This window comes from Peromyscus californicus, unplaced genomic scaffold, assembly GCF_007827085.1.
Source record: "Peromyscus californicus insignis strain IS unplaced genomic scaffold, ASM782708v3 Scaffold_12__1_contigs__length_115047231, whole genome shotgun sequence".
Taxonomy (NCBI): Eukaryota; Metazoa; Chordata; class Mammalia; order Rodentia; family Cricetidae; genus Peromyscus; species Peromyscus californicus.
This window is the reverse complement of record NW_026294413.1, coordinates 28,613,792-28,638,242: the sequence shown is the minus strand read 5'-3', so window position 1 is coordinate 28,638,242 and position 24,451 is coordinate 28,613,792. Positions and strand designations below refer to the sequence as shown.

The 24,451-nt window shown below is 34.8% G+C and overlaps 1 protein-coding gene across 1 annotated transcript in view; it reads right to left on the bottom strand.

The window, feature by feature from the left end:
* Nucleotides 1-24,451, bottom strand: part of Klhl1 (kelch like family member 1) — a 335,255-nt gene that overhangs the window by 77,115 nt on the left and 233,689 nt on the right. Inside the window, exon 7 of the mRNA XM_052732608.1 lies at nt 8,747-8,971. Coding sequence (XP_052588568.1) covers nt 8,747-8,971 — 225 coding nt within the window. The remainder of the gene's footprint in view (nt 1-8,746; nt 8,972-24,451) is intronic.

The following is a 24,451-nucleotide window of genomic DNA, read 5'->3' as shown; positions in this document are numbered from 1 at the left end:
GAAGACACAAGTTGAATACAGAGGTGCAAAGTTAATATGATCTGAAAATTTACTCCATGCTGTCTACTTTCAAAGTTCTAGGAAGTAATATGAAGGCCTCTGGGGGAGTTAGATATCAATGATCTCATACATCCGTTGTTCAAATTTCAAAAATGGTCTTTTTTTAATAAAAAAAAAAAACTGGAGCCAAATATTGGGGTAAATGTTGAAATATCAGAGAGACAAAGGAACAAGTCACTGCCAGGTATCACCTACCCAACTCCAGGAATCAGCCCTAAATCAGACATTCACAACAGTCCTGTAAGGTTTACGAAACATTGAAGGAGAAAGAGTAGAAACACAGCGAGAAGTGCTACAAAATACCACTTTATAAGGTTGAGAAGGTCAGGTAAATATTGAACTCATAATAGCTGCACTTTATGGCAATGGGTTTATGGAGATATAGAGTCACCAACAGTCAACTAGCTGGTGGAGGGGCTCTGAGGTGGGAGAAGACATCATATTCAGGTGCTTTACTCACTGATGAGCCCACGAGGCTATATCAGAAGGTTTCAAAGCTATGATCACATAACATGTACAACCTAGTTAAACCCTAGGGGAAGAAAAAACAAACCAACAGAAAACCACAAAATACAAATGTGGTTTTACAGTGGTAGGAATAATTTCCTCCTATGTATTACTTTAATCTAATAAAAAAGCCATTGATTATTCCTATAATAGTCTTGCACTAGAGGACACATCTGATTAGTATTTTGACATTTTTATTAGATAATTTTATGGTAAGAGTAAATAATTAAAAACTCTTCCATAAAGGCTTCCTTGAACAAGAACACAAATCAATGAAAACATCAGGAAAAATCCAAGCTAGGTATTCAAAAGGAAGCACAACATTGGAGTTACAGAATACCAAATATCTAAGGTTTTTCATTTCCAATTTATAGTTAATCAGTGTATGAAGAAATTATAGTATTCTTGGATACTTTACATTTGGTTTTATTTATCTTATTGTAGGATTATTAATAAATTATATTTTCACAAGTATCTAGTAAATGAGCAAAAATAAATAGTGACTCCAAAATAGACTTTGAACTGACATACCTGTTTTAATTTCTTCTGTATGAGTAATAAGAAAATACTATTTTGTTTAAGCCATAGATAAAGATTGTGGAGCTATAGTTTCTAAAATATTACTTTCATAATATTCTGTTTTTAATGAGTGAGACATGGATAGGGAGCAAAATAGTGGGTCTGTGTGAATACTCATCTGTAGGATATGATTACGTGGTCTGAACAGAACAAAATGGCATATGTTATCAAAGAGTCATTTCTTTTAGCTGTATACTTAAACTACTTTTCCCCATTTTATATGTGTTTAACATTTAATACATGATATTGAATGTACTACATTAAAATCTATTCCTTGTAAAGTCTTGCAAATCTTCTGTGGGAAACCTTTATAAAGAAATAGGTTAATCTGGTCTAGTAAGCAATGCTATTCTTTAAGTAAAAGAGACACAAAAAGAACAATCATACATGCAAGTAATTACAGAAACAGTGTCTACTCTGAACCAGGTGCTCTTTTTAAGAGAATGAAAACTGACAGACTAGAATGAGATTTTTCTATCCCAGTGAGCTGTAGTAGACACAAACAGGTTTATTTTTTGGCTGATAAATGCTCAGTGCATTCATTACTAGCAGTATTCTCTGTTGTTAGAAACCCTGTCTCGAAAAACCAAAAAAAAAATAAATAAATAAAATAAATAAAAAAGCTATGCAAAGTACTGATGATAAACATTAGTTTTAGTCCTATTTCTTCTGAAATATATACATATAAGTATTCAAGAAAATTATATTCTCAACAGAATTTTCAATGTTTATTATTTTAACATATATTTTTTCCAAGAGTTTATTTAACTGATTAGTTTTGTTTCCCTAACACAGGAACACTTCCAGATGTAAGTAAAATCCACCTTACCTTATTCCCACCTCTGTTTTAAATAACCAACCACAGATTCTTTTAGTAAGTTAACTCCAGCTTAATGCAATAGTTAAGATATGGTATCAGAATTCATTCAAGCAACAAATACAATTCAGAGACAAAGTTGGGCTATCAAAGCCTTGTAAGTGGGAGGGAGTCATATGCTAGTGGTTTTTCTACTACTGACAGCTTGGTCAACAATCTTATGACTGCACAGCAGATGAGAGTTGGAAGATCTTTGGATCTTACTAGTGGAATCACTAAAATATTCTGAAATCTTTCCCATGAGAAACTACATTCGCATTCTTTCTCCTTATCCCTCCCCTCCCTCTTTTTTATGTTTGAGGGAGGATTATAAAGTTCACATTCATCTTTCATTAAATTGAGATAGCTTAGGTTTAGGATGTCTTTTCTTGCTCCACTCCTGAGAATTGGCTTGGTTCATCATGAGCAAAGTTAAAACCTTTGCCTTCCAAAATTTAAACAGGCATTCAATACTTCCTGACAGCTAGACTTGATATTGAAAATATAAAAGCGTAAAATTCCCAGTTTGTATTTCCCTTGAACATTTTATTTTTCTTACTTCACTGAGGTTTTTACAAGGTCATGTTCAGATTAGCTTTAGTTGCTCCTTCCCAAAACCACAAATGTCATGGAACATGTTATAACCTCAATGTTATTAAACTTGAAATGAGTTGAGGGAGCTTGCTCTACCTTTATCTCATTTTTTAGGTTGTTTTCTGGACTACTCATTTTAAAAGTCATACATTTATCTTACAATAAAAATCCCTCCAATTATGTTACTTTTCTATATTGATTTCTTGGACAGGAGTGAGAGATCAACCTTTCTGATTATTAACTTTTGTTTCATAAATTTCCACAATTTTATTCATGCTCCTTTTAATGACTTAAAAGGGATGTAATCAGATTCATTTTCCCTATTTATTCTCAAGGTAGTTTGGGAGATTACAGATGGACAATGATATCATGGGATACTATCTACATATCTGTATATGTATTTATATAGGTATATATACCTATCTATCTATCTACATTTCGATGTGTTGATGTATCATGATTATTTGCAAACTTTCTTGTCGGGGAATATTTTAAAGTGTATTACTTGTGTTTATGTTGTATTTGTTTAACTCTGTGAAGGTGTGTTACTGTGCCTGTCTAAAACACCTAAAGATCTAATAAAGTGCTGAATGTCCAATAGTGAGGAAGGAGAAAGGATAGGCAGAGCTGGCAGGCAGAAAAATAATAGAAGGAGAAATATGGAAGAGAAGAGATCTAGAAGCGAGAGAAGGATGTGGACTTCAGGGACCAGCCACTCAGCTACACAACCAGCAACAGAGTAATAAAGAAAGGTATACAAAAATAGAGAAAGGTAAAATCTAAGAGGCAAAAGTCAGATGGGTTCATTTAAAGTTAAAAAAAGCTGACATGAAACAAGCCAAGCTAAGGCCGGGCATTTATAATTAAGAACAAAACTCTGTGTGGGATCATTTGGGAGCTTTCTGGTGGGCTTTCATTCTGTACTGGTAAGTTAGTAGAATTTTGATTGGTTATTTAAAGTAAAGAAATACCATAAATGCTTATAAGGTAAACTACTGTGTACTTAGTAATTAGTACTTGCTCTATAAAAAAAGAATATGATTCTTGCATCAGAAATAATTATATTGACATCCCAGGTCTTCTATGACATGCATTTTGGAAACTGATCAATTTGTAAATCAGCTTTGTTTTTAAAGTATTTTTATAGGTTAACAGAACAAGTAATAATATTGAGCAAAGATTAAAAAAAATAAATGACTGAAGGAAGCAAGAAAAAACATTAAGAAAACAACACATTTTGAAAAAAATCAAAAAAGACAATAATGAAAAATAAATTTGAAAATTCGGGAGGCTGGAATTAAAGGCATGTGGAAGAACTATAAAAACTATTAAACTAATGTCTGTCAAGAGAAATCAGGGACAAATTAATGAGACTGAAATGCTGGCTTGAAATATACTGCTTAAAATGAGCATTTCCTAATTCTAAATTAAAAATAAATGATTTTTAATATAAGCAATTCCACTCTAATAATCTGTTTATTGTGTTGCATATAAAATCAAATCACACAAGAGTAAAACGCCTTCATATATCTCATGTATAGTCTACTGATATGTAGGAAATCCTTATTAACCAGTCAATATATTACTCAATGTTTTTCATCAAAAAAACTTTATGTAAATTATGAAGTATTTTCTTATAAAGTTTTATGTAATACAAAATATGCAAAAGATAAAATTTTCATAACTATATGTTTTATAGATGTTCATATTATAGTAAAAACTTGTAGCTAATTGAAAACACATTGACTTAATTAGTTATATTCCCCAGGCAGACCAATGGATCCTCTGATACCACAAAGTTTATATTCATATAATTTTCATAGGCTAGTTTATCTAGCAGAAGGTAATTTCTTAATTTATTGAAAGCTATGAAATGTTTTAAGCACTTTGTCATCTCTTAACAATGAAACTATTCTTGTGAGCTCATAAACTATGAATATATGTATTAATATATTCAAATATATATTAGGAAACCAAGATAAAAATGGTTGATAGGTCAAATTTATTTTTAATTTTTATTTATCTATTTAATTATTCTTTTTTTAAGTATAAAGTTTCCTTTTTTTACATATAAAATTATTTATTATATATACAGTGTTCTGCCTGCATGTTTGCTTGCAGGCCAGAGAGGGCACCAGATCTCGTTACAGATGGTTGTGAGCCACCATGTGGTTGCTGGGAATTGAACTCAGGTGCTCTAGAAGAACAGCCAGTGCTCTTAATCTCCGAGCCATCCCTCCAACCTGGTCAAAAATTTTTTTACTTTTATTTTTAATTTTATGTATTTCACTTCAAATTTATCATTCAAATGTATTTTATATCCCAATTTTAGCATTTTTAATCATGGAAATTATGCTGTGTAACACAAGTAGGGAATAATGAAGTGGGTAAGGATGAGTCAGGCTCCCAGGTCTTTGTTGTATGTTTGCCTCTCTCCCACAAAGGATGTGTCTGGACTTGGCATGACATCTGAACTTATGATCTCACTATGTCTATGGTTATTGGAACACGATAAGCACAATATTGGCCCACTGACATTTCATCAGGGATGGGGGAGGGGCTTCAGAAACTGCCTTTTCTTAAGGGACTATTAGCTATGGTTACAGAAGGATGTGTCATTTTCTTCAGTGGTGTACCCACTAAAAGCTGTCTATATTCACACTTACTCATGTATGCAATCCTAGTTAGAAGCTGTGAGCCACACACAAAAGAAGACATTAACCTATGAGGGAGATTTCCTGAGAAGCAGATTTTGGTAGAATCATTATGTATTTGTAGAAGTATCAAAGAATAAATTTAAAAAAATGAACAAATAAAATGAAGAATTGTTATTTCCTGAGTGAGATGAAAACTTAGGCAATGGACCTGTCTGATGTTCCAAAAGGAAAATATGATTTACGCAATGTTTTGTTTTCTTTTTTTATTACTGTTCATGTTTCATTGTTCTCATATGGTAAGTCATCTCATCTTTATGTTTTAATCAATGAAACATCAATATGAGTTCAGAACTTGCCAGAAGTAGTCTCTGACCATCGGGATTATGTCAAGACTAGTTTCAGTGAGCTATTACTAAAAGAAAGCAATAGACACTCATCCCGAGTATTGTTTTCTGTTCTTAAGCACCAGCTCTGAAGTTAGGCAATTTGCCACAAGGAAGACAGTCTCAAGAGATTTTTGTACAAAGAGAAGTAAATGAAGTTTTGCCTCTGATGTCTATATTTGAAGGACAATAGCAGGTGATTCCTGTGAATGAAGTTGTCAACATCAGAGCTTCCTATTCAGAAGTCAGTCTTTCATTCATGTGAATTACTAAACAAAGGTGCAAAGAAACCCTAGGGATTTGATCCTTCTTTATGCAATTAGAGTATTTGATATTCACATTACCCATATGAACACTCAGAAACACAGCCATATACTTAATTGACCAAAACTGATAAAAAGAATTTGAAGATTAAGAAGATGACAAAAGAAATTGAAGATAAGAAGAAGAGGAAGAATAAACAGAAGAAAGAGTAGGAAAACAAGAGGAAAAGAGGAGGAAGAGGAGCAGGAAAGAATGAAGAAAGTAAAGAAGATTGAAGGATGGCTTGGAGAATGCAGAAGGAGATGAAAGAAATCATTTACCATAAATTAAAAAGAAATAAGGAGGTACAAATTTTAAAGACAGATAGCAATTTCACAGGGATAACGGAGTATTAACACTGATAAGAAGAAGGGGGCAATATAACGAATTGCTAAGTAGCAATTTTAGCATAACTTTATAAACCCAAATTAATTGAGATTAAGATATTAATACATGCTGTAAATATTGTGCCGTATATAAATTGAGAACAATTAAAAATTGGATATTAATCAATAAAAAACTGAGAGAAAAATAAAACTTAAAACATATGAGTGACTAAATAAGCAATATCAATATTAATACAACACAACTAGAGAGAGGACAAGTATATGGCTTTGATGCTTATTGTAGTTGGGTATGGCAATTATGCTGAGCTTTCATTCATTCAGTTGTTCATAGAGGGATACTGCCATATCAGAGAAAATTGTATGCACTTTGTCTCCCTAGCAACCTTGTTTCATCTGACTGGACCTTGGGTGAGTGTGTAATCCAAAGGTCATTTTCTATATATAGGGCTCTCCTGACCATTGACAAGGGAATTTCAAATGAGACTGGGCTCAGAAATGTGATTTCTATGTGATTCTTTGTTGTGATTTTATTATTATAGACAGTTCTGCACTTTAGAAGTTCTGTAGGAGAGTATTTCCTCAAAAAACAGATGAACAGAAAAAAAACATATAATAAGAAGTAGGCAATAGGAAGCAAAGAACAGAGATAGTCAAAATCATGAGACAAGAAGGTGACATCAATTTGGTAATCCAAGAGGTAGAGAATGCACAAACCAGAAGAGGATTAGACATGCAAAAGGAGGATTATTTGAGTTGCTATCAGGTTTCTTTTTGTTTGTTTGTTTGTTTCGTTTTTTGAGACAGGGTTTCTCTATGTAGCTTTGCGCCTTTCCTGGAACTCACTTGGTAGCCCAGGCTGGCCTCGAACTCACAGAAATCTGCCTGGCTCTGCCTCCTGTATGCTGGGATTAAAGTCATGCACCACCACCGCCCTGGCGCTATTGGGTTTCTAAAGCCTGTGGGAAACATTATATTCTATATGCCTCAGATAATTCTCCTTACAATTCCATTTCCACATGAACATTTACAATGTGCTTTTAATGACTTTGTAAATAGGTCTGTTGAAAGGTAGTATTTGCCATTCTGTTCAACTCTGATGCTATCAACTTAGATTGATAGCAGAACATGTGTATGTGTGTGCATGTGTCTGCATGTCTGTGTGTGTGGGGGGGATGTGTGTGTGTGTGTGTGTGTGTGTGTGTGTGTGTATGTGTGTGTGTACTAGACATATTGTTGAAGAAAGACTTTTTTATTCATTTTTAATATTATTACAGGACTATTTTCTTGTGGATGACTAAATAAATGGATTTATAATTAAACTATGATATACTTTATGATGTGTATCCTAAATACAAAAGACATGTGAAGTCACTTACCTGAAATGTATCAATTCTTTGAAAGAAGTGCTTGGCAATTTTACCTACAACTCTCACCACATGGAATATAGATTCAAAAATGGCCCTTATTCAATTCCTCATACAAAATGTATAGAACTGAATAATGAAGAGTATTGTTTCATGATTGATATTACCACTCAAAATGAAATCATGTTAAATTGTTTCTTCTGTAACACTCAAATATAAAGTGTAAATACAAGATGCTCAGTTACATAGTCTTGATTCCAAGCCTGATTCTTTAGTCAATATGATGCTCCTTGGCGGAGCAGAAGAAACCTCTCACACTGGCTCACACCTTTCTGTAGTGGGTAGCCATTCCAGCTTTGATCTGGAAGTTCCAACCCCATTGAGGCTTTGGTGACTGTCACGCCTACAAGGCAGGGCCAAAGGAGGACCCTGAAGACCTGAGATCCAGATGTGCTGGCTCTCTTGGTTCCTGGACCCTGGACACTGGAGGTAGACCGAGCAGAGTTCTCCAGAGTACACCACTGGACTGGGCCACACCTTTCCCAGACCCTGCAACCTACCTATCCCTTCACTTGTAAGTTACCCCACAAAATAAACCTCCCTTTTAAAAGCGTGGAGTGGCCTTAATAATTTCACCAAAACCTTTCCACATGTCATTCTTCTCTATTATTTTTTCAGTGGAGTAAATTAACCCCAAACAGTTAAATTTACCTCTCCAGCACTGTGCAAGAAGCTACCTTCAGTGTGTTTACTTCACAGTAAATACTTCTTCCTCTGAATTTTAGTACTGTCTATCCAGTACGTTACTTGTCTTTAGTACTATATCTGATTTCATCTTTTCCACACCAAATGTACGAATATGAGTTCTTGAAAATGTTATGACAGCTTAGCTCTCCTTTGTTTTTCCAGCCTCCTTTTTCTACAGCTGAATGCATGGCTGCCTATCTAGAAAAAGTTGAAAAGCTTAAAGTATTGCCTTCAAGTAAACATTTTATATAAAATAAGAATTTATAGAATTTACATTTCATTGATTTTTAGTACATTTGTATTTTCAAAAAAAATTTCTAAAAATTATATCAATAATTCTAGGCCTTACCTAGACCATGTCGATGTGTTGACATTGGTGGTAAAACGGTCCATGTCTTGGTTTTGGGATTGTAACATTCAACAGTGTTCAATGTCTTTAACCCATCTCGACCTCCAATTACAAAGAGCTTCTCATCAATAACAGCCACACCGAACTGAAGCCTCCTGCCATTCATCATTCCTGCCTGGATCCAGAGATTCGTTCTGAGGTCATACTTCTCTATGGTTGTAGCTCCTGATAGAAAATAAAATCAAATAGCCATCAATCCAATGGGAAAAAAACCAGCTTATACAATGCAGTGCAAATTTGAATGTGAAAAACATACTAGTCATATCCATTGTTTAAAAAGAAAAGCATGTCATAAAACAAAGGGAATAATAAGTCAATAACTTTATTTCCTTTTGTTTGTGGACACTAATGATTGAAACAGATACATGTGTCCAGTGCTAAACTATTGGTTTAATGGGAACAGTGTTGAGAATGACACAGTTTTCCCAAATCTTAAAAATCTGTGTTTTATTATTTTTCATTTAAAGTATGTTTGGTAATCTCAGCTTGAAAAAAAAATGAATGAGAGTTTCTTTAAATAACAAAATTATGTGTGCTATTGGTAACACTTCTGAAAGGAAAGATGTAGCTAAATGTTTTCCTGCCTGGCCCACAGTCAGGACAAACTCTCTCACCTGCCAGTCCCACAGCCACTCAGACCCGACCAAGTAAACACAGAGACTTATATTGGTTACAAACTGTATGGCCATGGCAGGCTTCTTGCTAACTGTTCTTACAGCTTAAATTAATCCATTTCTATTAATCTATACCTTGCCACGTGACTTGTGGCTTACCGGTACTTTACATCTTCCTTGTCCTGATGGCGGCTGGCAGTGTCTCCCTCACCCAACTTCCTGTTCTCTTCCATTCTCCTCTCTGTTAGTCCCACCTATACTTCCTGCCTGGCCACTGACCAATCAGTGATTTATTCATTGACCAATCAGCAACACATTTGACATACAGACTATCCCACAGCACTTCCCCTTTTCTTAAAAAGGAAGGTTTTAACCTTTACACATCTCCAAAGTCAGCTTAGTATATTTGGGAATTTGGGTGTAGCTTCTCTTACTACTTCCTGCTGGAGGGGGGCGCTGTATCTTCTGGGGAAACAAAGAAAATTTTAGGATCATGGAGTAGTCTGTGAGGCTGTATCGTCTGAGCCAGTTGCCTTGAAACCATTCTGGATGTTGGATCATCTGGGCCTTGGTGTCACCTTTCAGGGGGTCTTGGCTGGTCAAACCTGATGTATCTTAATCTGGAACAAATCCATAGCCTCTGGCTTTCTGTCGGAACAAAAGCAGAATCTCCTTTCCAAAGCAACATATCCTTATATCCAAATTTTGAAGTCAAGGTACCTTTAAAATATACATTTTGGCATAACTCAACAGCTTTTACAATCAAATGTTTTCCTGCAGTTAAAAATCCCAAAGACAACACAATCCAGATTCTCTGTGTAATATTCATCTTCATGTGGCTTATTTTTTATATTAATTTTACTGTCTCCTTAAAGACTTTATTTTTAAAACTATTAATTTGTTTCTATAACTGTATATATCACTTTTTTTTGTCTCTTTCAAGCCTACATATATTTTACACACATTGTAAACTATTACATCTGAATCTGTCTTATTGTGAATCTATTGCTTTAAGCTGCAGCAGCTGTGGCTGCTGGCTCCGCCCACCTCAGCTTCCCAACATGGCGGTGGTAGTTTACTACCAGCTCTGGGAGCTATCGTGGGTCTATGCTTTTATCCAAGCAGCGTGTAGCCCAGAAACCTCTTTTTTTTGTTTTGTACTAGCAAAGGCTAAATCCACCATGCAGCTTAATGTGCCACTTGCAGAAGCCTCGTTCCCACCATAAGGCAGGTCTAGTGCGCACACCAGAAACCCACCAGTAGCTCAAACTGGCAGCTGCCGCTCATTTGAGAGAGACAATTAGGAAGCTGTTTTTAGCTCCGTTTTAGAATCTTTTTTCTCAGCTTTTAGGTGGAAACTCTTGCCACCACGTTGGATGCCATTTGTAGCTAAATGTTTTCCTGCCTGGCCCACAGTCAGGACAAATATCTGACACCTGCCAGTCCCACAGCCTCTCAGACCCGACCAAGTAAACACAGAGACTTATATTGGTTGCAAACTGTATGGCCGTGGCAGGCTTCTTGCTAACTGTTCTTACAGCTTAAATTAATCCATTTCTATTAATCTATACCTTGCCACGTGGCTTGTGGCTTACCAGTACTTTACATCTCCTTGTCCTGATGGCGGCTGGCAGTGTCTCCCTCACCCAGCTTCCTGTTCTCTCCATTCTCCTCTCTGTTAGTCCCACCTATACTTCCTGCCTGGCCACTGACCAATCAGTGATTTATTCATTGACCAATCAGCAACACATTTGACATACAGACCATCCCACAGCAGAAAGATACGTTGATTGAATCAAGCATGACCATTTGCATAGCTTTCCATTTCTTTTTACATTTGTCTTATATCTTGAATAAATAAATGAGTAAATATTAGTCTAACAAGCAAAACAAAAACTATAAGTGCCTGGGAGAGTGTCAAGGTGCTTGCTGTCTAGTTTGATGATCTGGATAGCAAACAATATCCAGAACCCATACAGTGGAAGAAAAGAAATGAATCCCATTAATTGTCCCTTGACTTTTACATAGGCAGCACGATAGATGTGGGCCCATACACATACACCCCCCACACAAAATAAATAAATGCACTTTTAAATGTCAATTGTAAGATGTTTAATAAGTATTCACAATATTTAAACTTGTTAAATTATCTGAGAAATAGAATAATGAAAACATTTAGAGATATAAAATGTTAAATATATCTTTAGTAATTGTAATATCTAAAAATAATATCTTTTTGTCTGAGATAGATAGATAGATGATAGATAGATAGATAGATAGATAGATATTTGAGAAATACAGTAACTAACAAAAGTAAATTTGAAAAATATCTAAGCAAAAATGGCTCCTATCACTGTTAGTACATTTTGCTGCTTGATTTACATAATATATGACTACTCATAACATTCACAAATGGTTTATATGATAGAAAACAGCTAACGTCTTACAATGTTGCTTCAGTGTTTGACCTCATTGTTTAGCCTTGTGTTCACAAATATTTTATTTACATAGATCTGCCATGAGTTTTGTGTACTTTCCTTCATACAGGAATGCTCTCTTTTATTTTCATTGTAGTAAGTTCTTTCTGCATAGGGAACACATATCTGTGGGGGACTCCTTAACTTCTAAGACTGTAAGCAGCAGCAAACAAATCAAATATAAGCATCATGGCGGAAGAAATTTTGCAGTTATGTTGTTATGATATAATTTACTCTTAACTTTTCAATGAAAGTAAAATAATAGTGTAGAAACTTAAATTGAAGTATTATAAAACTATAAATTTTATAAAAATAATCATAATGTTCATGAAATTATTTGATAGCATTTTACCTGTGTGTGTCTTTAAAAATGAATGTGCTTATTTTTAGATCTAAGTGCGTTTGCTCTATTTCACTCTGCTATGCATAAATACATTTTATGAGGTGAATCTCATCATTGAATAATTTCAAGAATGCCTGACTATTGTCAAGGCTATAGTGTTTGCTCTCCACAAACTGACACTTAGTTTCTTTTGCAGAAAACAGCACTTATATAACTCACTGATCATAGAGAAGTTGATCTGCAGTCTACCAAGAGCCTTAACCTTACTGACAGCTGTCTTAGGTAGAGTTTATATTGCTCTGAAGTGATACCATGACCATGGGATGTTTATAAAGGAAAGCATTTAATTGTGACTGGCTTAGAATTCATAGGCTTAGTTCAATATCATCATGGCAGGAACCATGGTGGCACACAGGCAGATATGATTCTTGAGAGGTAACTGAGAGTTCTATATTTGGATCCACAGGCACCAAGAAGATATTGTGAAACAGTAAGCCTGACTCGAGCTTGTGAGACCTCAAAACCCATCCCCTAGTGACACATCTCCTCAAACAAAGCCACACCTAATCCTAAAAGGCCATACCTCCTAGTAGTGCCATTTCTATTGGTCCTATGGGCCTATATTTATTCAAAACACCACACTAATGTTCATGCTACTGGGAAGTTCAATTCATACTAATAGAAGAGAAGGTAAACATCAATCTAGCTACAAATCCTTCAACAGACAATGGTGTTTTTTTTGTTTGTTTGTTTGTTTTTTTGCAATATACATTGGTACAATAGTGGCTCAAAAATTGGGGGACTAACCAGCCACCATCTGATTTCATTTAATTCCCATTCCATGACATGAAATGGATGACTAACCAACACTTCTCAGGTGGTCAAAGAAACTGGGACTTACTAAGCGATGGACTTAGGTGAAAGTCAAATACTCCTGTTCTGGTAATTAAAAATAAAATGACTTCTAATTTGTCTATATCCATAGATGTGTCTTGACCAGATATTGTTAGAGACACTTCTTCCCACAGTAGATGGAACACATATAGAGACCACAACTGGACAACATGCATTGAGAGAGAGGGAGACCTTGGAGCACTCAGTTCTAAATTAGCTACCTGTATCAACCCTTCACCTCAGGAATCAGGAAACTATTCAGAAGAAGAGGCAAAAGATTGTAAAAGCCAGGAGTAATGAAAGCTATCAAAAAGCAACACCTTCTACACCCAGCAAGGCTGATGTACATATGAAATCACAAGGACTGGCAGATGGACCACGCCTGAAGAGGTCTAAGCCACATGATGTCCAAGCACTGAAAAAGACTTGGACACCAACCCCCAACCCTTACCTAGGTGCTATATCCAACTGATACATTCTTACATAGGAAAAACAAGTTTATTTCAAAGGAATATTACTGGGTATATAAACCACACCTAAAGGCATGCCCAACGCTCAGCAATAGATAGCCAACAAAAACCAGTACTTTGGAGGTTTTTTTTTGTCTCATAGTGCTTTTCCTAGGCAAGGTCTTTTGCTTGTATGTTATGGTTTCTGAGTTTGTGTCTTTATGGGTGTTCTGTGCTTGTGAATGTGTGTGTCTGTGCATCTATAACTGTTTCTTGTGCTTATTCTTGATATCTTTTTCTCTTTTCATTCATTAGCTTTGTCCTTTTCAGTTTGTTTGCTTTTATTTTATCTTATTATTATATTTTTAGATGTCTGTTTATTTTCCAATGAGAGAGCAAGAAAGGGTATGAATTTCATTGGGTGTGGAGGTGGGGAGTATCTAAGGAGTTGTGGGAGAACCCTAGTCATTATACATTAAATGAAAAAAAAATATTTTTAATTTTAAAATATTGCCTGAATTTATAAGAAAAGCTATATACAAGTATCTGTCTTTTGTAACTAGCTATTGACAGATGATAGCAGTACAACAGAACATAATTTGAATAACCCAGTCCCACTAGACTGGTACTATAGAAATAGGTAGGCAAGGAAGCCTTTGAGTATTCCCCAGAACCTTACTGCAAATCTTTGTAGAAAACATGAAAGGTTGTTATGCTCATCGAGGGAAGTGGTTGAGTATAGATGAAGTTAATCTGACTTGAGAAACCATATGCATTATTATTCATAAAGGAATGTGTGGATTTGAGGTATATGTCAAAGCACTCTCAAAACAGGTTAGAAAAGTCTTACATCTTAAAGCATGGTTTGAGCTTTCATAGATTTTTGCTATCTTCAGTCATCTTAAATTGCTATAATAGAAACAGCAGCTCATCTCTTTTTTGTTATTCAAATTCTCTACTGTATCAGTATCCTATGACTACTGTAAAAAATATCTCAAACTTAAGGGCTAAATAGCATAAATATATTTTCTTACTACTGAAAGTCAAAAATGTGAGACAAACTAAAATAATGTTGACTGAGTTGCATTTCTTCCAAGGATCCTGAGAATGAAAAAATGTTTTCTTGCCTTTTTCGCCATTTTCTATGTTTTATAGGATACTCCTGTTCCTTACAGACCTTTGTGCAAATCTAGATCCAATACCATTACATCTCTGACATTGTTAACTATGATAACGTTGGGCTTACCTTTAGTATTCTGTCTCACTCACATGAATATATGTAACCTATGTATATTACTATCAACAGATTAGCAATCTCAATTCTTAATTTGACATTTACTTCATTTTTGATTATGTGTGTGTGTGTGTGTGTGTGTGTGTGTGTGTGTGTGTGTCTGTCTATCTGTCTGTGTTTGTGTAACTATATAAATGTGTGACTACAAATGGCTATAGAATCTAGAGGAGGGTGATGATATGGGAACCAAAATTGAGTCATCTAGTAGAAAAGTATATATTCTTTTTTCTTGTAAAGGAAATTATTTGATTTTGAGCTTGCCATCAGTTTTAGAGGGTTAGTCCAATATCATCATGGCAGGAAGCACATTGGCAGGCTGCTGGAGCAGTAGTTGAGAGCTTTACATCCTGATCTCTAGGGAACAGGCAGTAACAAGAGATTGGGCCGAACATGAGCTTTTGAAATCTCAAAGACCACCCTCAGTGATTAGTCTCCTCCAACAGGATGATACATACTCCAACAAGTCCACCCCTTTCCATCCATCCCAAATATTTCTACTAAATGGGGAGGAAAAGGAATAAAGTGTCACTTTAGGTTAACAACCATTGATTTCCAGTACCAGATGAATGGTTTCTTTCTTTTACTTCAGCCTGGATCACCTGTTAAGGAAAAGAGTCAATCTCACACATGAGCACACAGGTCATCCAGACAAAAACTAAACATAGACATATTGGCACTAACAAATGTTATGAACCAAGTGAGCCTAATAGATATCTACAGAACATTTCACCCAAACACAAAAGAATATACCTTCTTCTCAGCTTCTCATGGAACATTCTCCAAAATTGACTATATACTCAGTCACAAAGCAAGTCCTCAACAGAGTTTAGAAACTTGAAATAACCTCCAGTATACTATAAGACCACCACAGATTAAAGCTGGATTTCAACAAAAACAGAAACAACAGAAAGCCTACAAATACATGGAAACGAAACAATTCTCTACTAAATGACTACCCAGTCAAGACAGAAGTAAAGAAAGAAATAAAAAAACTTCCTAGAATTTAATGAAAATGAAAGCATGACATACCCAATGTATAGAACACAATGAAAGACATGCTAAGATGTCCAAAGTGCTAAGTGACTACATTAAAAAAAAGAAAAAAATGGAAACATCTAATACAAACAACTTAACAGTCCAACTGAAATATCCAGAACAAAAAGAAGCAAAAACATCAAAGATGAGTAGACAGTAGGACATAATCAAACTGAGAGCTGAAAACAATAAAATAGAAACAAAGAGAACAATGCAAAGAATGAACAAAACAAAGAGTAGATTATTGGGGAAAATTAACAATATAGGCAAATCCTTATCCAAACTAAATAACAACAGATAATTTTCAAATTAACAACCTTTGATGGATGTTTTTGCTCTTTTGGGGAGCCCACCACCCAGCTCCCCAATAACTTTCATATGGAGAAATCACACATGGAGTTTTATTTTTAATTATAAACGCCTGGCCTTAGCTTGGCTTGTGTCTTTCTAGCTTTCCTTAACTTAACTTATCCCATCTAGCTTTTTTCTTTGGGATGTTACCTTTCTCTATTTCTGTGTACCTTTCATTATTTCTTACTCTGTGGCTTGCTGATCCCTGGAGTCCTCCTCCTTCTCTGGCTACATTTTATTGTTATCTTCCAAGATTTCTCCTTCTATGTATTATCTCTTCCTGCCAGCCCTGTGTATCCTTTCTCCTGCCTCGCTATTGGACATTTAGTTCTTTATTAGACCATCAGGTGTTTTAGACAGGCACAGTAACACAGAGTTAAACAAATGCATCATAAACAAAAGTAATACACCTTAAAATAGTATTCTACAACAACATCAGAAATGAGAAAGTGATATAATAACAGACTCTGAGGAAATCCAGACAATCACAAGGACATACATTAAAAACCTGTACTCTGAAACAAATTGGAAAATCTAAAGGAAATGGATAATTTTCTCAACAGATACCACTTACCAAAGTTAAATTAAGATCAGATAAACAACTTAAATAGATCTATAACCCTTAGGAAAATAGAAGCAATCATTAAAATTTTCCAAACTCAAAAAGGCCCACGACCAGATGGTTTTAGTGCAGAATTCTACCTTACTTTCAAAGAAGAGTTAATGCCAATGCTCTTCAAATTATTTCACAAAATAGAAATATAAGGAACATTGTCAAATTTATTTTATGAGTACATAGTCACCCTGATACCCAAGCCACATAAAGGTTCAGGAAAGAAAATTATACACTAACTTCCATTATTTACATGGATGCAAAATTACTCAACAAAATACTCAGAAAAATAAATACTAGAACACATCAAATTATCATTTATCATGACCACATAGGTTCATCCCAGAAATGCAAGTATGGTTCGACATAAAATCAATCAATGCAATCCACCATATAAATAAACAAAAACAATAATAACAAAAATAATAATAAAATCCAACACCCTTTCATGACTAAGGTCTTTGAGAGATTAGTGATACAAAGGACATATATAAACATAATAAAGGCAATTTACAGAAAGCCATTAGTGCCAACATGAAATTAGAAACTATTCAAAGAAATTCCACAAAAATCAAGAACAAGAAAAGGCTGTCCACTGTCTCCACATATACCTATGATAGTACTTGAATTTCTAGCTTAATGAAATCTTTACATCTTGCTTCTCATGGCGGCTGCTGGCAGCATCTCCTCTGTTCTGCTTTTCTCCTTCCTCCTCTCTAGTTAGAATGTCCTGCCTGATCGTATTCTGCCTCACCATTGGCCAAACAACTTTATTTATCAACCAATGAGAACAACGTATGTTCACCGCACATGGAATAATATTACCCATCATTTCCCCTTTTCTTTCTATTCAAAAGGAAGGTTTTAACTTTAACATAGTAAAATCACATATAGTAAAACAATTTTAAAGCATATATGTAAATGGAAAATTTTTCTATTACATTTGAAAAATGAAGCTATCAGAAAAAAGTTGTCATAGTGTTAATAGTAATTGAAAAAAGTAGTGTGTGAGGATTTCTATTGCCATGATACAACTCTAGGGGAAAACAGTTTATGCGAGTTTAAAACTCTAAGGTCATATTCCATTACTGAAAGAAGTTAAAGCAGGAACTCAAGATAAGTGTTTAAAGCAGAGACTCCATCTTATGTTAAGGTAACTAGAAATGCAGTCTTTGATTTAAAACAACTAAAATATTATTAAATTTTACTGAAATATGTTAAAGTTTAAGTGAAGGATTTTTGATTAGTGATTTTTTAAATAACATACTAGTATATTATAATGAATGAGTATTTTATTTGTTATAAGACCTTTTCCAGAATTAGTAAATTCAATTTTTATAGATATATAATAAGAATGATATAATTATTCTACAAATAAAACTTTAGTTATTTGCTGAGTCTTCTTCACAATACAATGGGTTCATCACTGATACTTACCTAACTATCAAGCTCAATATAATAAATTTTGCTCTTTTCACTTATCTCAGTTTGGAAAGAGTTCATTTCTACAAAATATAAGTGAATGGCAGAACTTTAAAACTTCTTAATCTCCAAATTTTATTTTTTTATTTGTTTTGAGAACATGTGAGTATGATAAAATACCACTTATCTGACAGATATGCTTTATGGTACAATGGACCAGAGAAGATATTCCTGTGTAAATATGTTGACATGACCATTGGAAAATGGGGAACTTTTATGAGTCATTAATAAAATGAATAATTAGGAACTTTGGAACATAGACAAAACCCAAGTGCTACTGTTTATGTGAAGATAGAAGGAGAGACCGAAGGGAGAATTTAAAATCCCTCTGTAGGAAGCCTGGTACCAGAAAGCAGCATAGTCACCTAATCACATGGAGAGATTTGTTCCAACAATCTGAATGTCATTTGGAAAGATCACAGCATCCTTATGTGTGCCATCCAAGAGGACAGTCAAGCCAAGTCTTGATTTTGTTATTGTTGTTGTTCAAGACAGTTTCTCTGTGTAACAGTCCTGGCTGTCCTTGAAATCACTCTGTAAACCAGGCTGGCCTCTAAATCACGGAGATATGCCTACCTCTGGTGGAGTTAAAGGTGTGTGCCACCACTACCCAGGTTAGTCTTGATTCTTTACAGTTATTAATAGAGAACTTATACCAACCATCTCTGGCTTTTAAATTGATGGAATCTGAGCACTATATAACAGTGATCGAAACTGTTATATGTGATAATTTATTGGAACAGCAAAGCATTGTTTATTTGATTTGTATTTTTATGATATACAGCACATTCAATTTCCTAGTTGATAGCATAACTGGAAGGTGGAAGATACAATAGAAATATAAAATCATTTCCCTCATGAAACAAGAAGCAGCCTCTTTTCTCAAAACATAAAAGTTGAAAAACATGGCCAAGGTGTTAGTGAAGTGCAATACTCATTCTCTGTAGGTGTGTTCACGGATACAAGCAAATGTGATGACAGCAATTAGTGCTTATGGACTCTGCTCTGGCATTACAGATGACAGGCTTTGTTTCAATATGCATCATTCAAATATTTAGCAACCTCATTTATCTTGAACACAGACAGCACAAAATTAAGTGATACATTTTTTGAACTGACAAAATAGTTGTCACAAAAGACACCTATGCTGAAGACAATTCTTTTCTTTATGGCTCACTAAAAAAGCCCCGAGGTTTTTCACAGAGTCTTTTGACTATGATTTTAATGGAACATTAATAAACTCAGTTACCTGACTTCTAAGGCATTTTACAAACCCAATAATTAAAAAGAACTGGGGCTGCTTATAGCCAACACTGAAAGAGTAACTGGTGAAAACATGCATTGATTTTGCACTGAGCAGTCATTTACTGCAATTAAGTGAAAAAAAATCAATTTATAAAATACTTAGAGAAACTCTTAGTCCAATACTGATGATGACCTTGGTGCTATCCAATCATTATGAAATGATTACAACATGACATATATTCTCTTAAAGAAAGCAGTTAATACTGAAAGTCATTTCAGAAAAGAAAATACTAAAAGCAAATTGTTTTTCTGTGATACATATGATAGAAAAGACCAAACTTAGAAGTGATTATGGTAATAAACTTTCTTATTTCTTGAATCTTTCATTGAATAAACATGTCGTCAGCTGTCACACATCCACATATTTATGTAACAGAGAGCTATAGAACACATACTTTATATGAATGCACATGATATTATGCCTGGTAAAATATTATTTGAACATAGAGGGAAACTATTACTTTCTGGCTTTTTTATTATATAAGGAAGATCCTATAAACATTACAACCATCAAATTAATTTTGCATATGCCAGTTAACCAATCATAAATTTCATAGTATTGATTGCTGACATAGGTGCTAGGAAATCAAATTAGAACCCTTTGTAAGAGCTGAAAGTTCTCTAGAGAAAACTCCAGCTACAGGAAAAGATTGGTTTTGTTTTTTTTTTTTTGGAGGTTTCAGATTCAGGAAAGGACTAAGTTGCAGGTTGAAAAAAAAAAAAGCCGTCCAATCTACAGTCTGACAAAGAACTTGTTTTTCTTTTCTCAATTCTCAAAGACTATATTGTAGTCCTGTTGCAAAGGAGACAAACTAAGTTAGAAGAATAAGTTCAAGGCTTCCTAGCACTTGGACTTCCTAGCTCAGAGCATTGGTTTGGACTGCTGCTTTTAGCCATAGTTGTGTTGAGAACTAGGAGCAAAAAGAGAGTAGAAAGAAAAAGGAAAGTTGCAGGTTGCCAAGAAAAGTAGTATGTTTAACTTGACCTGAGGGAAGGTGAGATTGCCACAGAGAGGAGCACCATTAAATATGAGCCCAGAACTTTACATGAAGAAAATAGAAAAGGTGTCTTGTGCTTATCTTAACTGATTTGTTAAGACACATCCAGTCATAGGAACTCACTTGAAAGGCCTTGGAAGAATGTTCTAGGAAATGATGACACCCTGCTCACACAAGGATGCCTAGGAATTGTTCTCTCCTTTAATTCATCCAGTTGCTCAAAGGCTGCAACAGCCATGATCCAAAGTTGCAGGAGATGCTACAACTCCTACTGAGAGCAAACCTTTGCATTATTCATATGAGGTAGGTTTTGCAAGAATGCATATTAGGGTCATGAATATGTCTCCTCAGGTTTCTTATCGAAGCCTTTGACACAAACAATGACTAGGGGGATCAGAATTTATATAAGTGTCTACTAACAGCTTCAGGCATGAAACTGTAAGCATGAGGTATAAGTCACAGTGGAAAAACTAGAGAATCACAAATGCTAAAATATGAACTGTTTTCTAGGAAAAACTGAGATAATGATTAGTGCCTCCACACTGCACAAGAGAGAGGCTACATGGGATGCAACTGGCAAGGAAATAGGGATGTCATTGCCTAGACCTTGATAAGTCCATTATATATTTCAGATTTCAGATGTGGAGCCCCAAGATTTAGAGCTTGTAGTCTTTGGGATGATGTAGCTTTGGTACCACCCCTCTTTTTCATGTGTCCACTCCTCCATTCTGGTATGAGAATGTGACCTTTTTGGCTTTTCAAAAACTCTTAGAGCTAAAAGTTTGCTTCTAGTTTCAAAAGAGACTTTCAACTTGACTCTTTGACCAATATTGTACCTTTTAGGTTTATTTTGAATCTTGAAGATGGAGTGAATTTATTCCACATTACAAAATGGCCATAAACCTTTAGGGGATGGGGACAAATTTTATGGCTTGAACATAAAGTGTCCACCATAGATTCATGTAGTGTGAAGCCTTGGTCCATCGTTGGTTTTGTTGTTTGGGGAGGTAGTGGAAACTTTAGCAGGAGACACAGACTAACTAAAGGATCTAGAACACTGGGGTTAAATCTTGTATTTTCCTTTTATCTTCATCTTGTTTCAGAGTTGTAGAATGCAATGGAGTTTTCTGTTTTACTGCCTCTCTCTGTGATATTTCCAGCCAACTGCAGACTGAGCAGACTGAAAGTAACAAAGCTGAAGTTCTGCACTTCTAGGTTGTTCTATTCTGTTTCTTCCTTAGCCAGAAAAATTCTGAATAAAGCACCAGCCGGCTGGATTTTTGGCTCAGGCCCTAAGACTGTGAGAGAATAAGTGCTTCCTTTTTAAGTGTTAATAACTTTAGCAAATAGTTATTTGAAGTCAATATACAAACATCAGAAAATTGATTTAAGTTTCTAATAATCAAATAAATTAATTAGATTATCAACAGACTTAATATATTATTTTATCATTACTATTATTATTTGAGAATTTCATTCACAGATATAGTGCAATTTAAAGAAATGCACCCCCAATTCCATTCCTTTTAACTCAACTCCTACCAACTCCACCACTTTTCTTTCACAAGTGCATATGCTGGCCTTTTTCAAAACCAAACAACAACAAAAAACAAACAAACAAACAAAAAGACCTGGTGTTGTTTCTAGTGTATGAGTTTAGGACTATCTACCAGAGCATGGGTAGCCGCTCAGAGACCACATCCCTGAAGGAAACTGATTCTTCACATTCCAAAAAGTTATAAATTACCTCCTCAGCTAGAGGTCATTTTTAATGGACCTTTTAACATCCTTGTTGACATTTTGGTAGGCTTGATAGTGTGAACTAACTAGGTGGTAAATTTTAAGACAACATGTAACATCACTTTGCATGTGTTTGGGGGTGTATTTTAAAATATGTTGTATAGTGAGGAAATATGGAATGTTACATTGTACTTGTCATTGAGTATAATATTTTAATATAAATATGATATGATCCTATAGTTAAAATTCTAATCTGTTAATTTATAAACTAGGTAGTGATATCAAAGAAAAGAGAGCTTTATGATGGTTACCAAAATTTAAACGTATTGCAGCTATGATTGTTACATATCCACATTTTTATATTAAAGAGCTCGTAATCAAAACATCCTTACAGTAAATGCACAAATTAAAGCATTACTCAGAGTACATTTCCAATTTTCATCATCTTAATAAATATTCACTAAGTGCAATAAATTCACACTACTTGATATTTTTACTTAAGCACTGTGATATACATAAATTAGATCTTTTTTCTTAACTTCATTTGCTCAGCTAAGCCCTTACTCTGTATATCAGCATTGCAATGCTTATGTCTCAACCAGCACCTCCCATGTAATACTGATTTCCACTTTTCCAGCCTTCGTTGAAAATATGGCAACAAATAAATAGAAGGAAAAACTGAACGTCCTGAAAGTAGATCACTAGTAAATTTGAATTGCAGCAAAAACACATCAGAAGTGTTGTGAAGAACAAGAAGTCCCATTAATCTCCATCTATCGCTGTAAACCTTTGGAAATTACATTTTTTAAATTTCATAAATGGTTATTTACTCTAACAAATATAACACTAAAGGGTCTTTGGGACCTACTAAAATTTATTGATTTCACTGTGATTTATATTGTCCCATTTGATAGCAGCTTGGTGACTTCTACTTAGCTCTATATTATTCTTTGTCTCTATTTTCTAAATGGTAACTTAATTCTGGTGAGTCCCTTTCTCTACCAGAGAAAAACCACACAGTGGAATTCTAAGGCATTTGTGAAACATATTCAAAACTCATGCTCAGAGATGTAGGCCCTCTGTAGCTCTGTAATAGAAGACAGTACGTTAGCATGAAGAGAATATTCATTATCAGTTGCTATAGATTTTCAATGAGATTGATCAAAAATAATTTGCAGCACTCTTTGATTTATAATTACAGTGGGTAGTTTATCATAAAGTAACCATCACTCATCATCTCTTGATAAAACTAGTGTATATATAAAAATGTGATCCTAATACTCTACCACAAGGCAAAATTACATTATCATTAGATAAAATTCAAATGAATTTGATCTGGGATGTCAACTATCATCAGAACTACCTGATAGACTTATAGTTTCAATAGTCATGATGATTTATCACTTTCCTGCAAGATAAAGCTGTGAAAGGAAGCAGCATGGGCAGGAAATTCACTTTTCATGTGACAGGACATCCTTCTATTCCTCTTTAAAGAGCATGGCTTGAGGGCTTCAGTCCCTTGTCTACAGACTCTCTGGGAAGGACATAAATACAAACTTCCCTTAACACAAGAGCATCTCTCCTTACTCTAAACATTATTAAGGAAGCAGATACTGTGATTTAACTCAGTTCTTTTCCTGGTGTCCTTGGGGACTATGACTCTTCGGAAATTGTCTCTTAACAACCTGGCTAGTGGACACTGATTCCAGAAGACAGCTCTTGTGTGAAAAGCAAAGCCGGCTTAGGCTGACAAGCTGTTATTCATGGTTCTGAGTTGTTTCTAAAGCTTTGTGAAAACTGGTGACCTTGAACTACTAATCACATGATGTGCTTCAAGTTCAAAGAGAAAGAACTGAAGTGGAACTGGAGTGACTGACTGGGGTTACAGAGGTAGCATCCAGTAAGCCAGTCCTCAAAAGGGCAAAACTGAAAAATAAATCAGCATTGTTGTTTATATTATATCTTGTTTCTTCACAAATAAAGAAAAAAATCCAGATTATATTTTAGAGTTATTGTAATTCTATGATTTCTCAGGTTTAGGTTTCTTGAC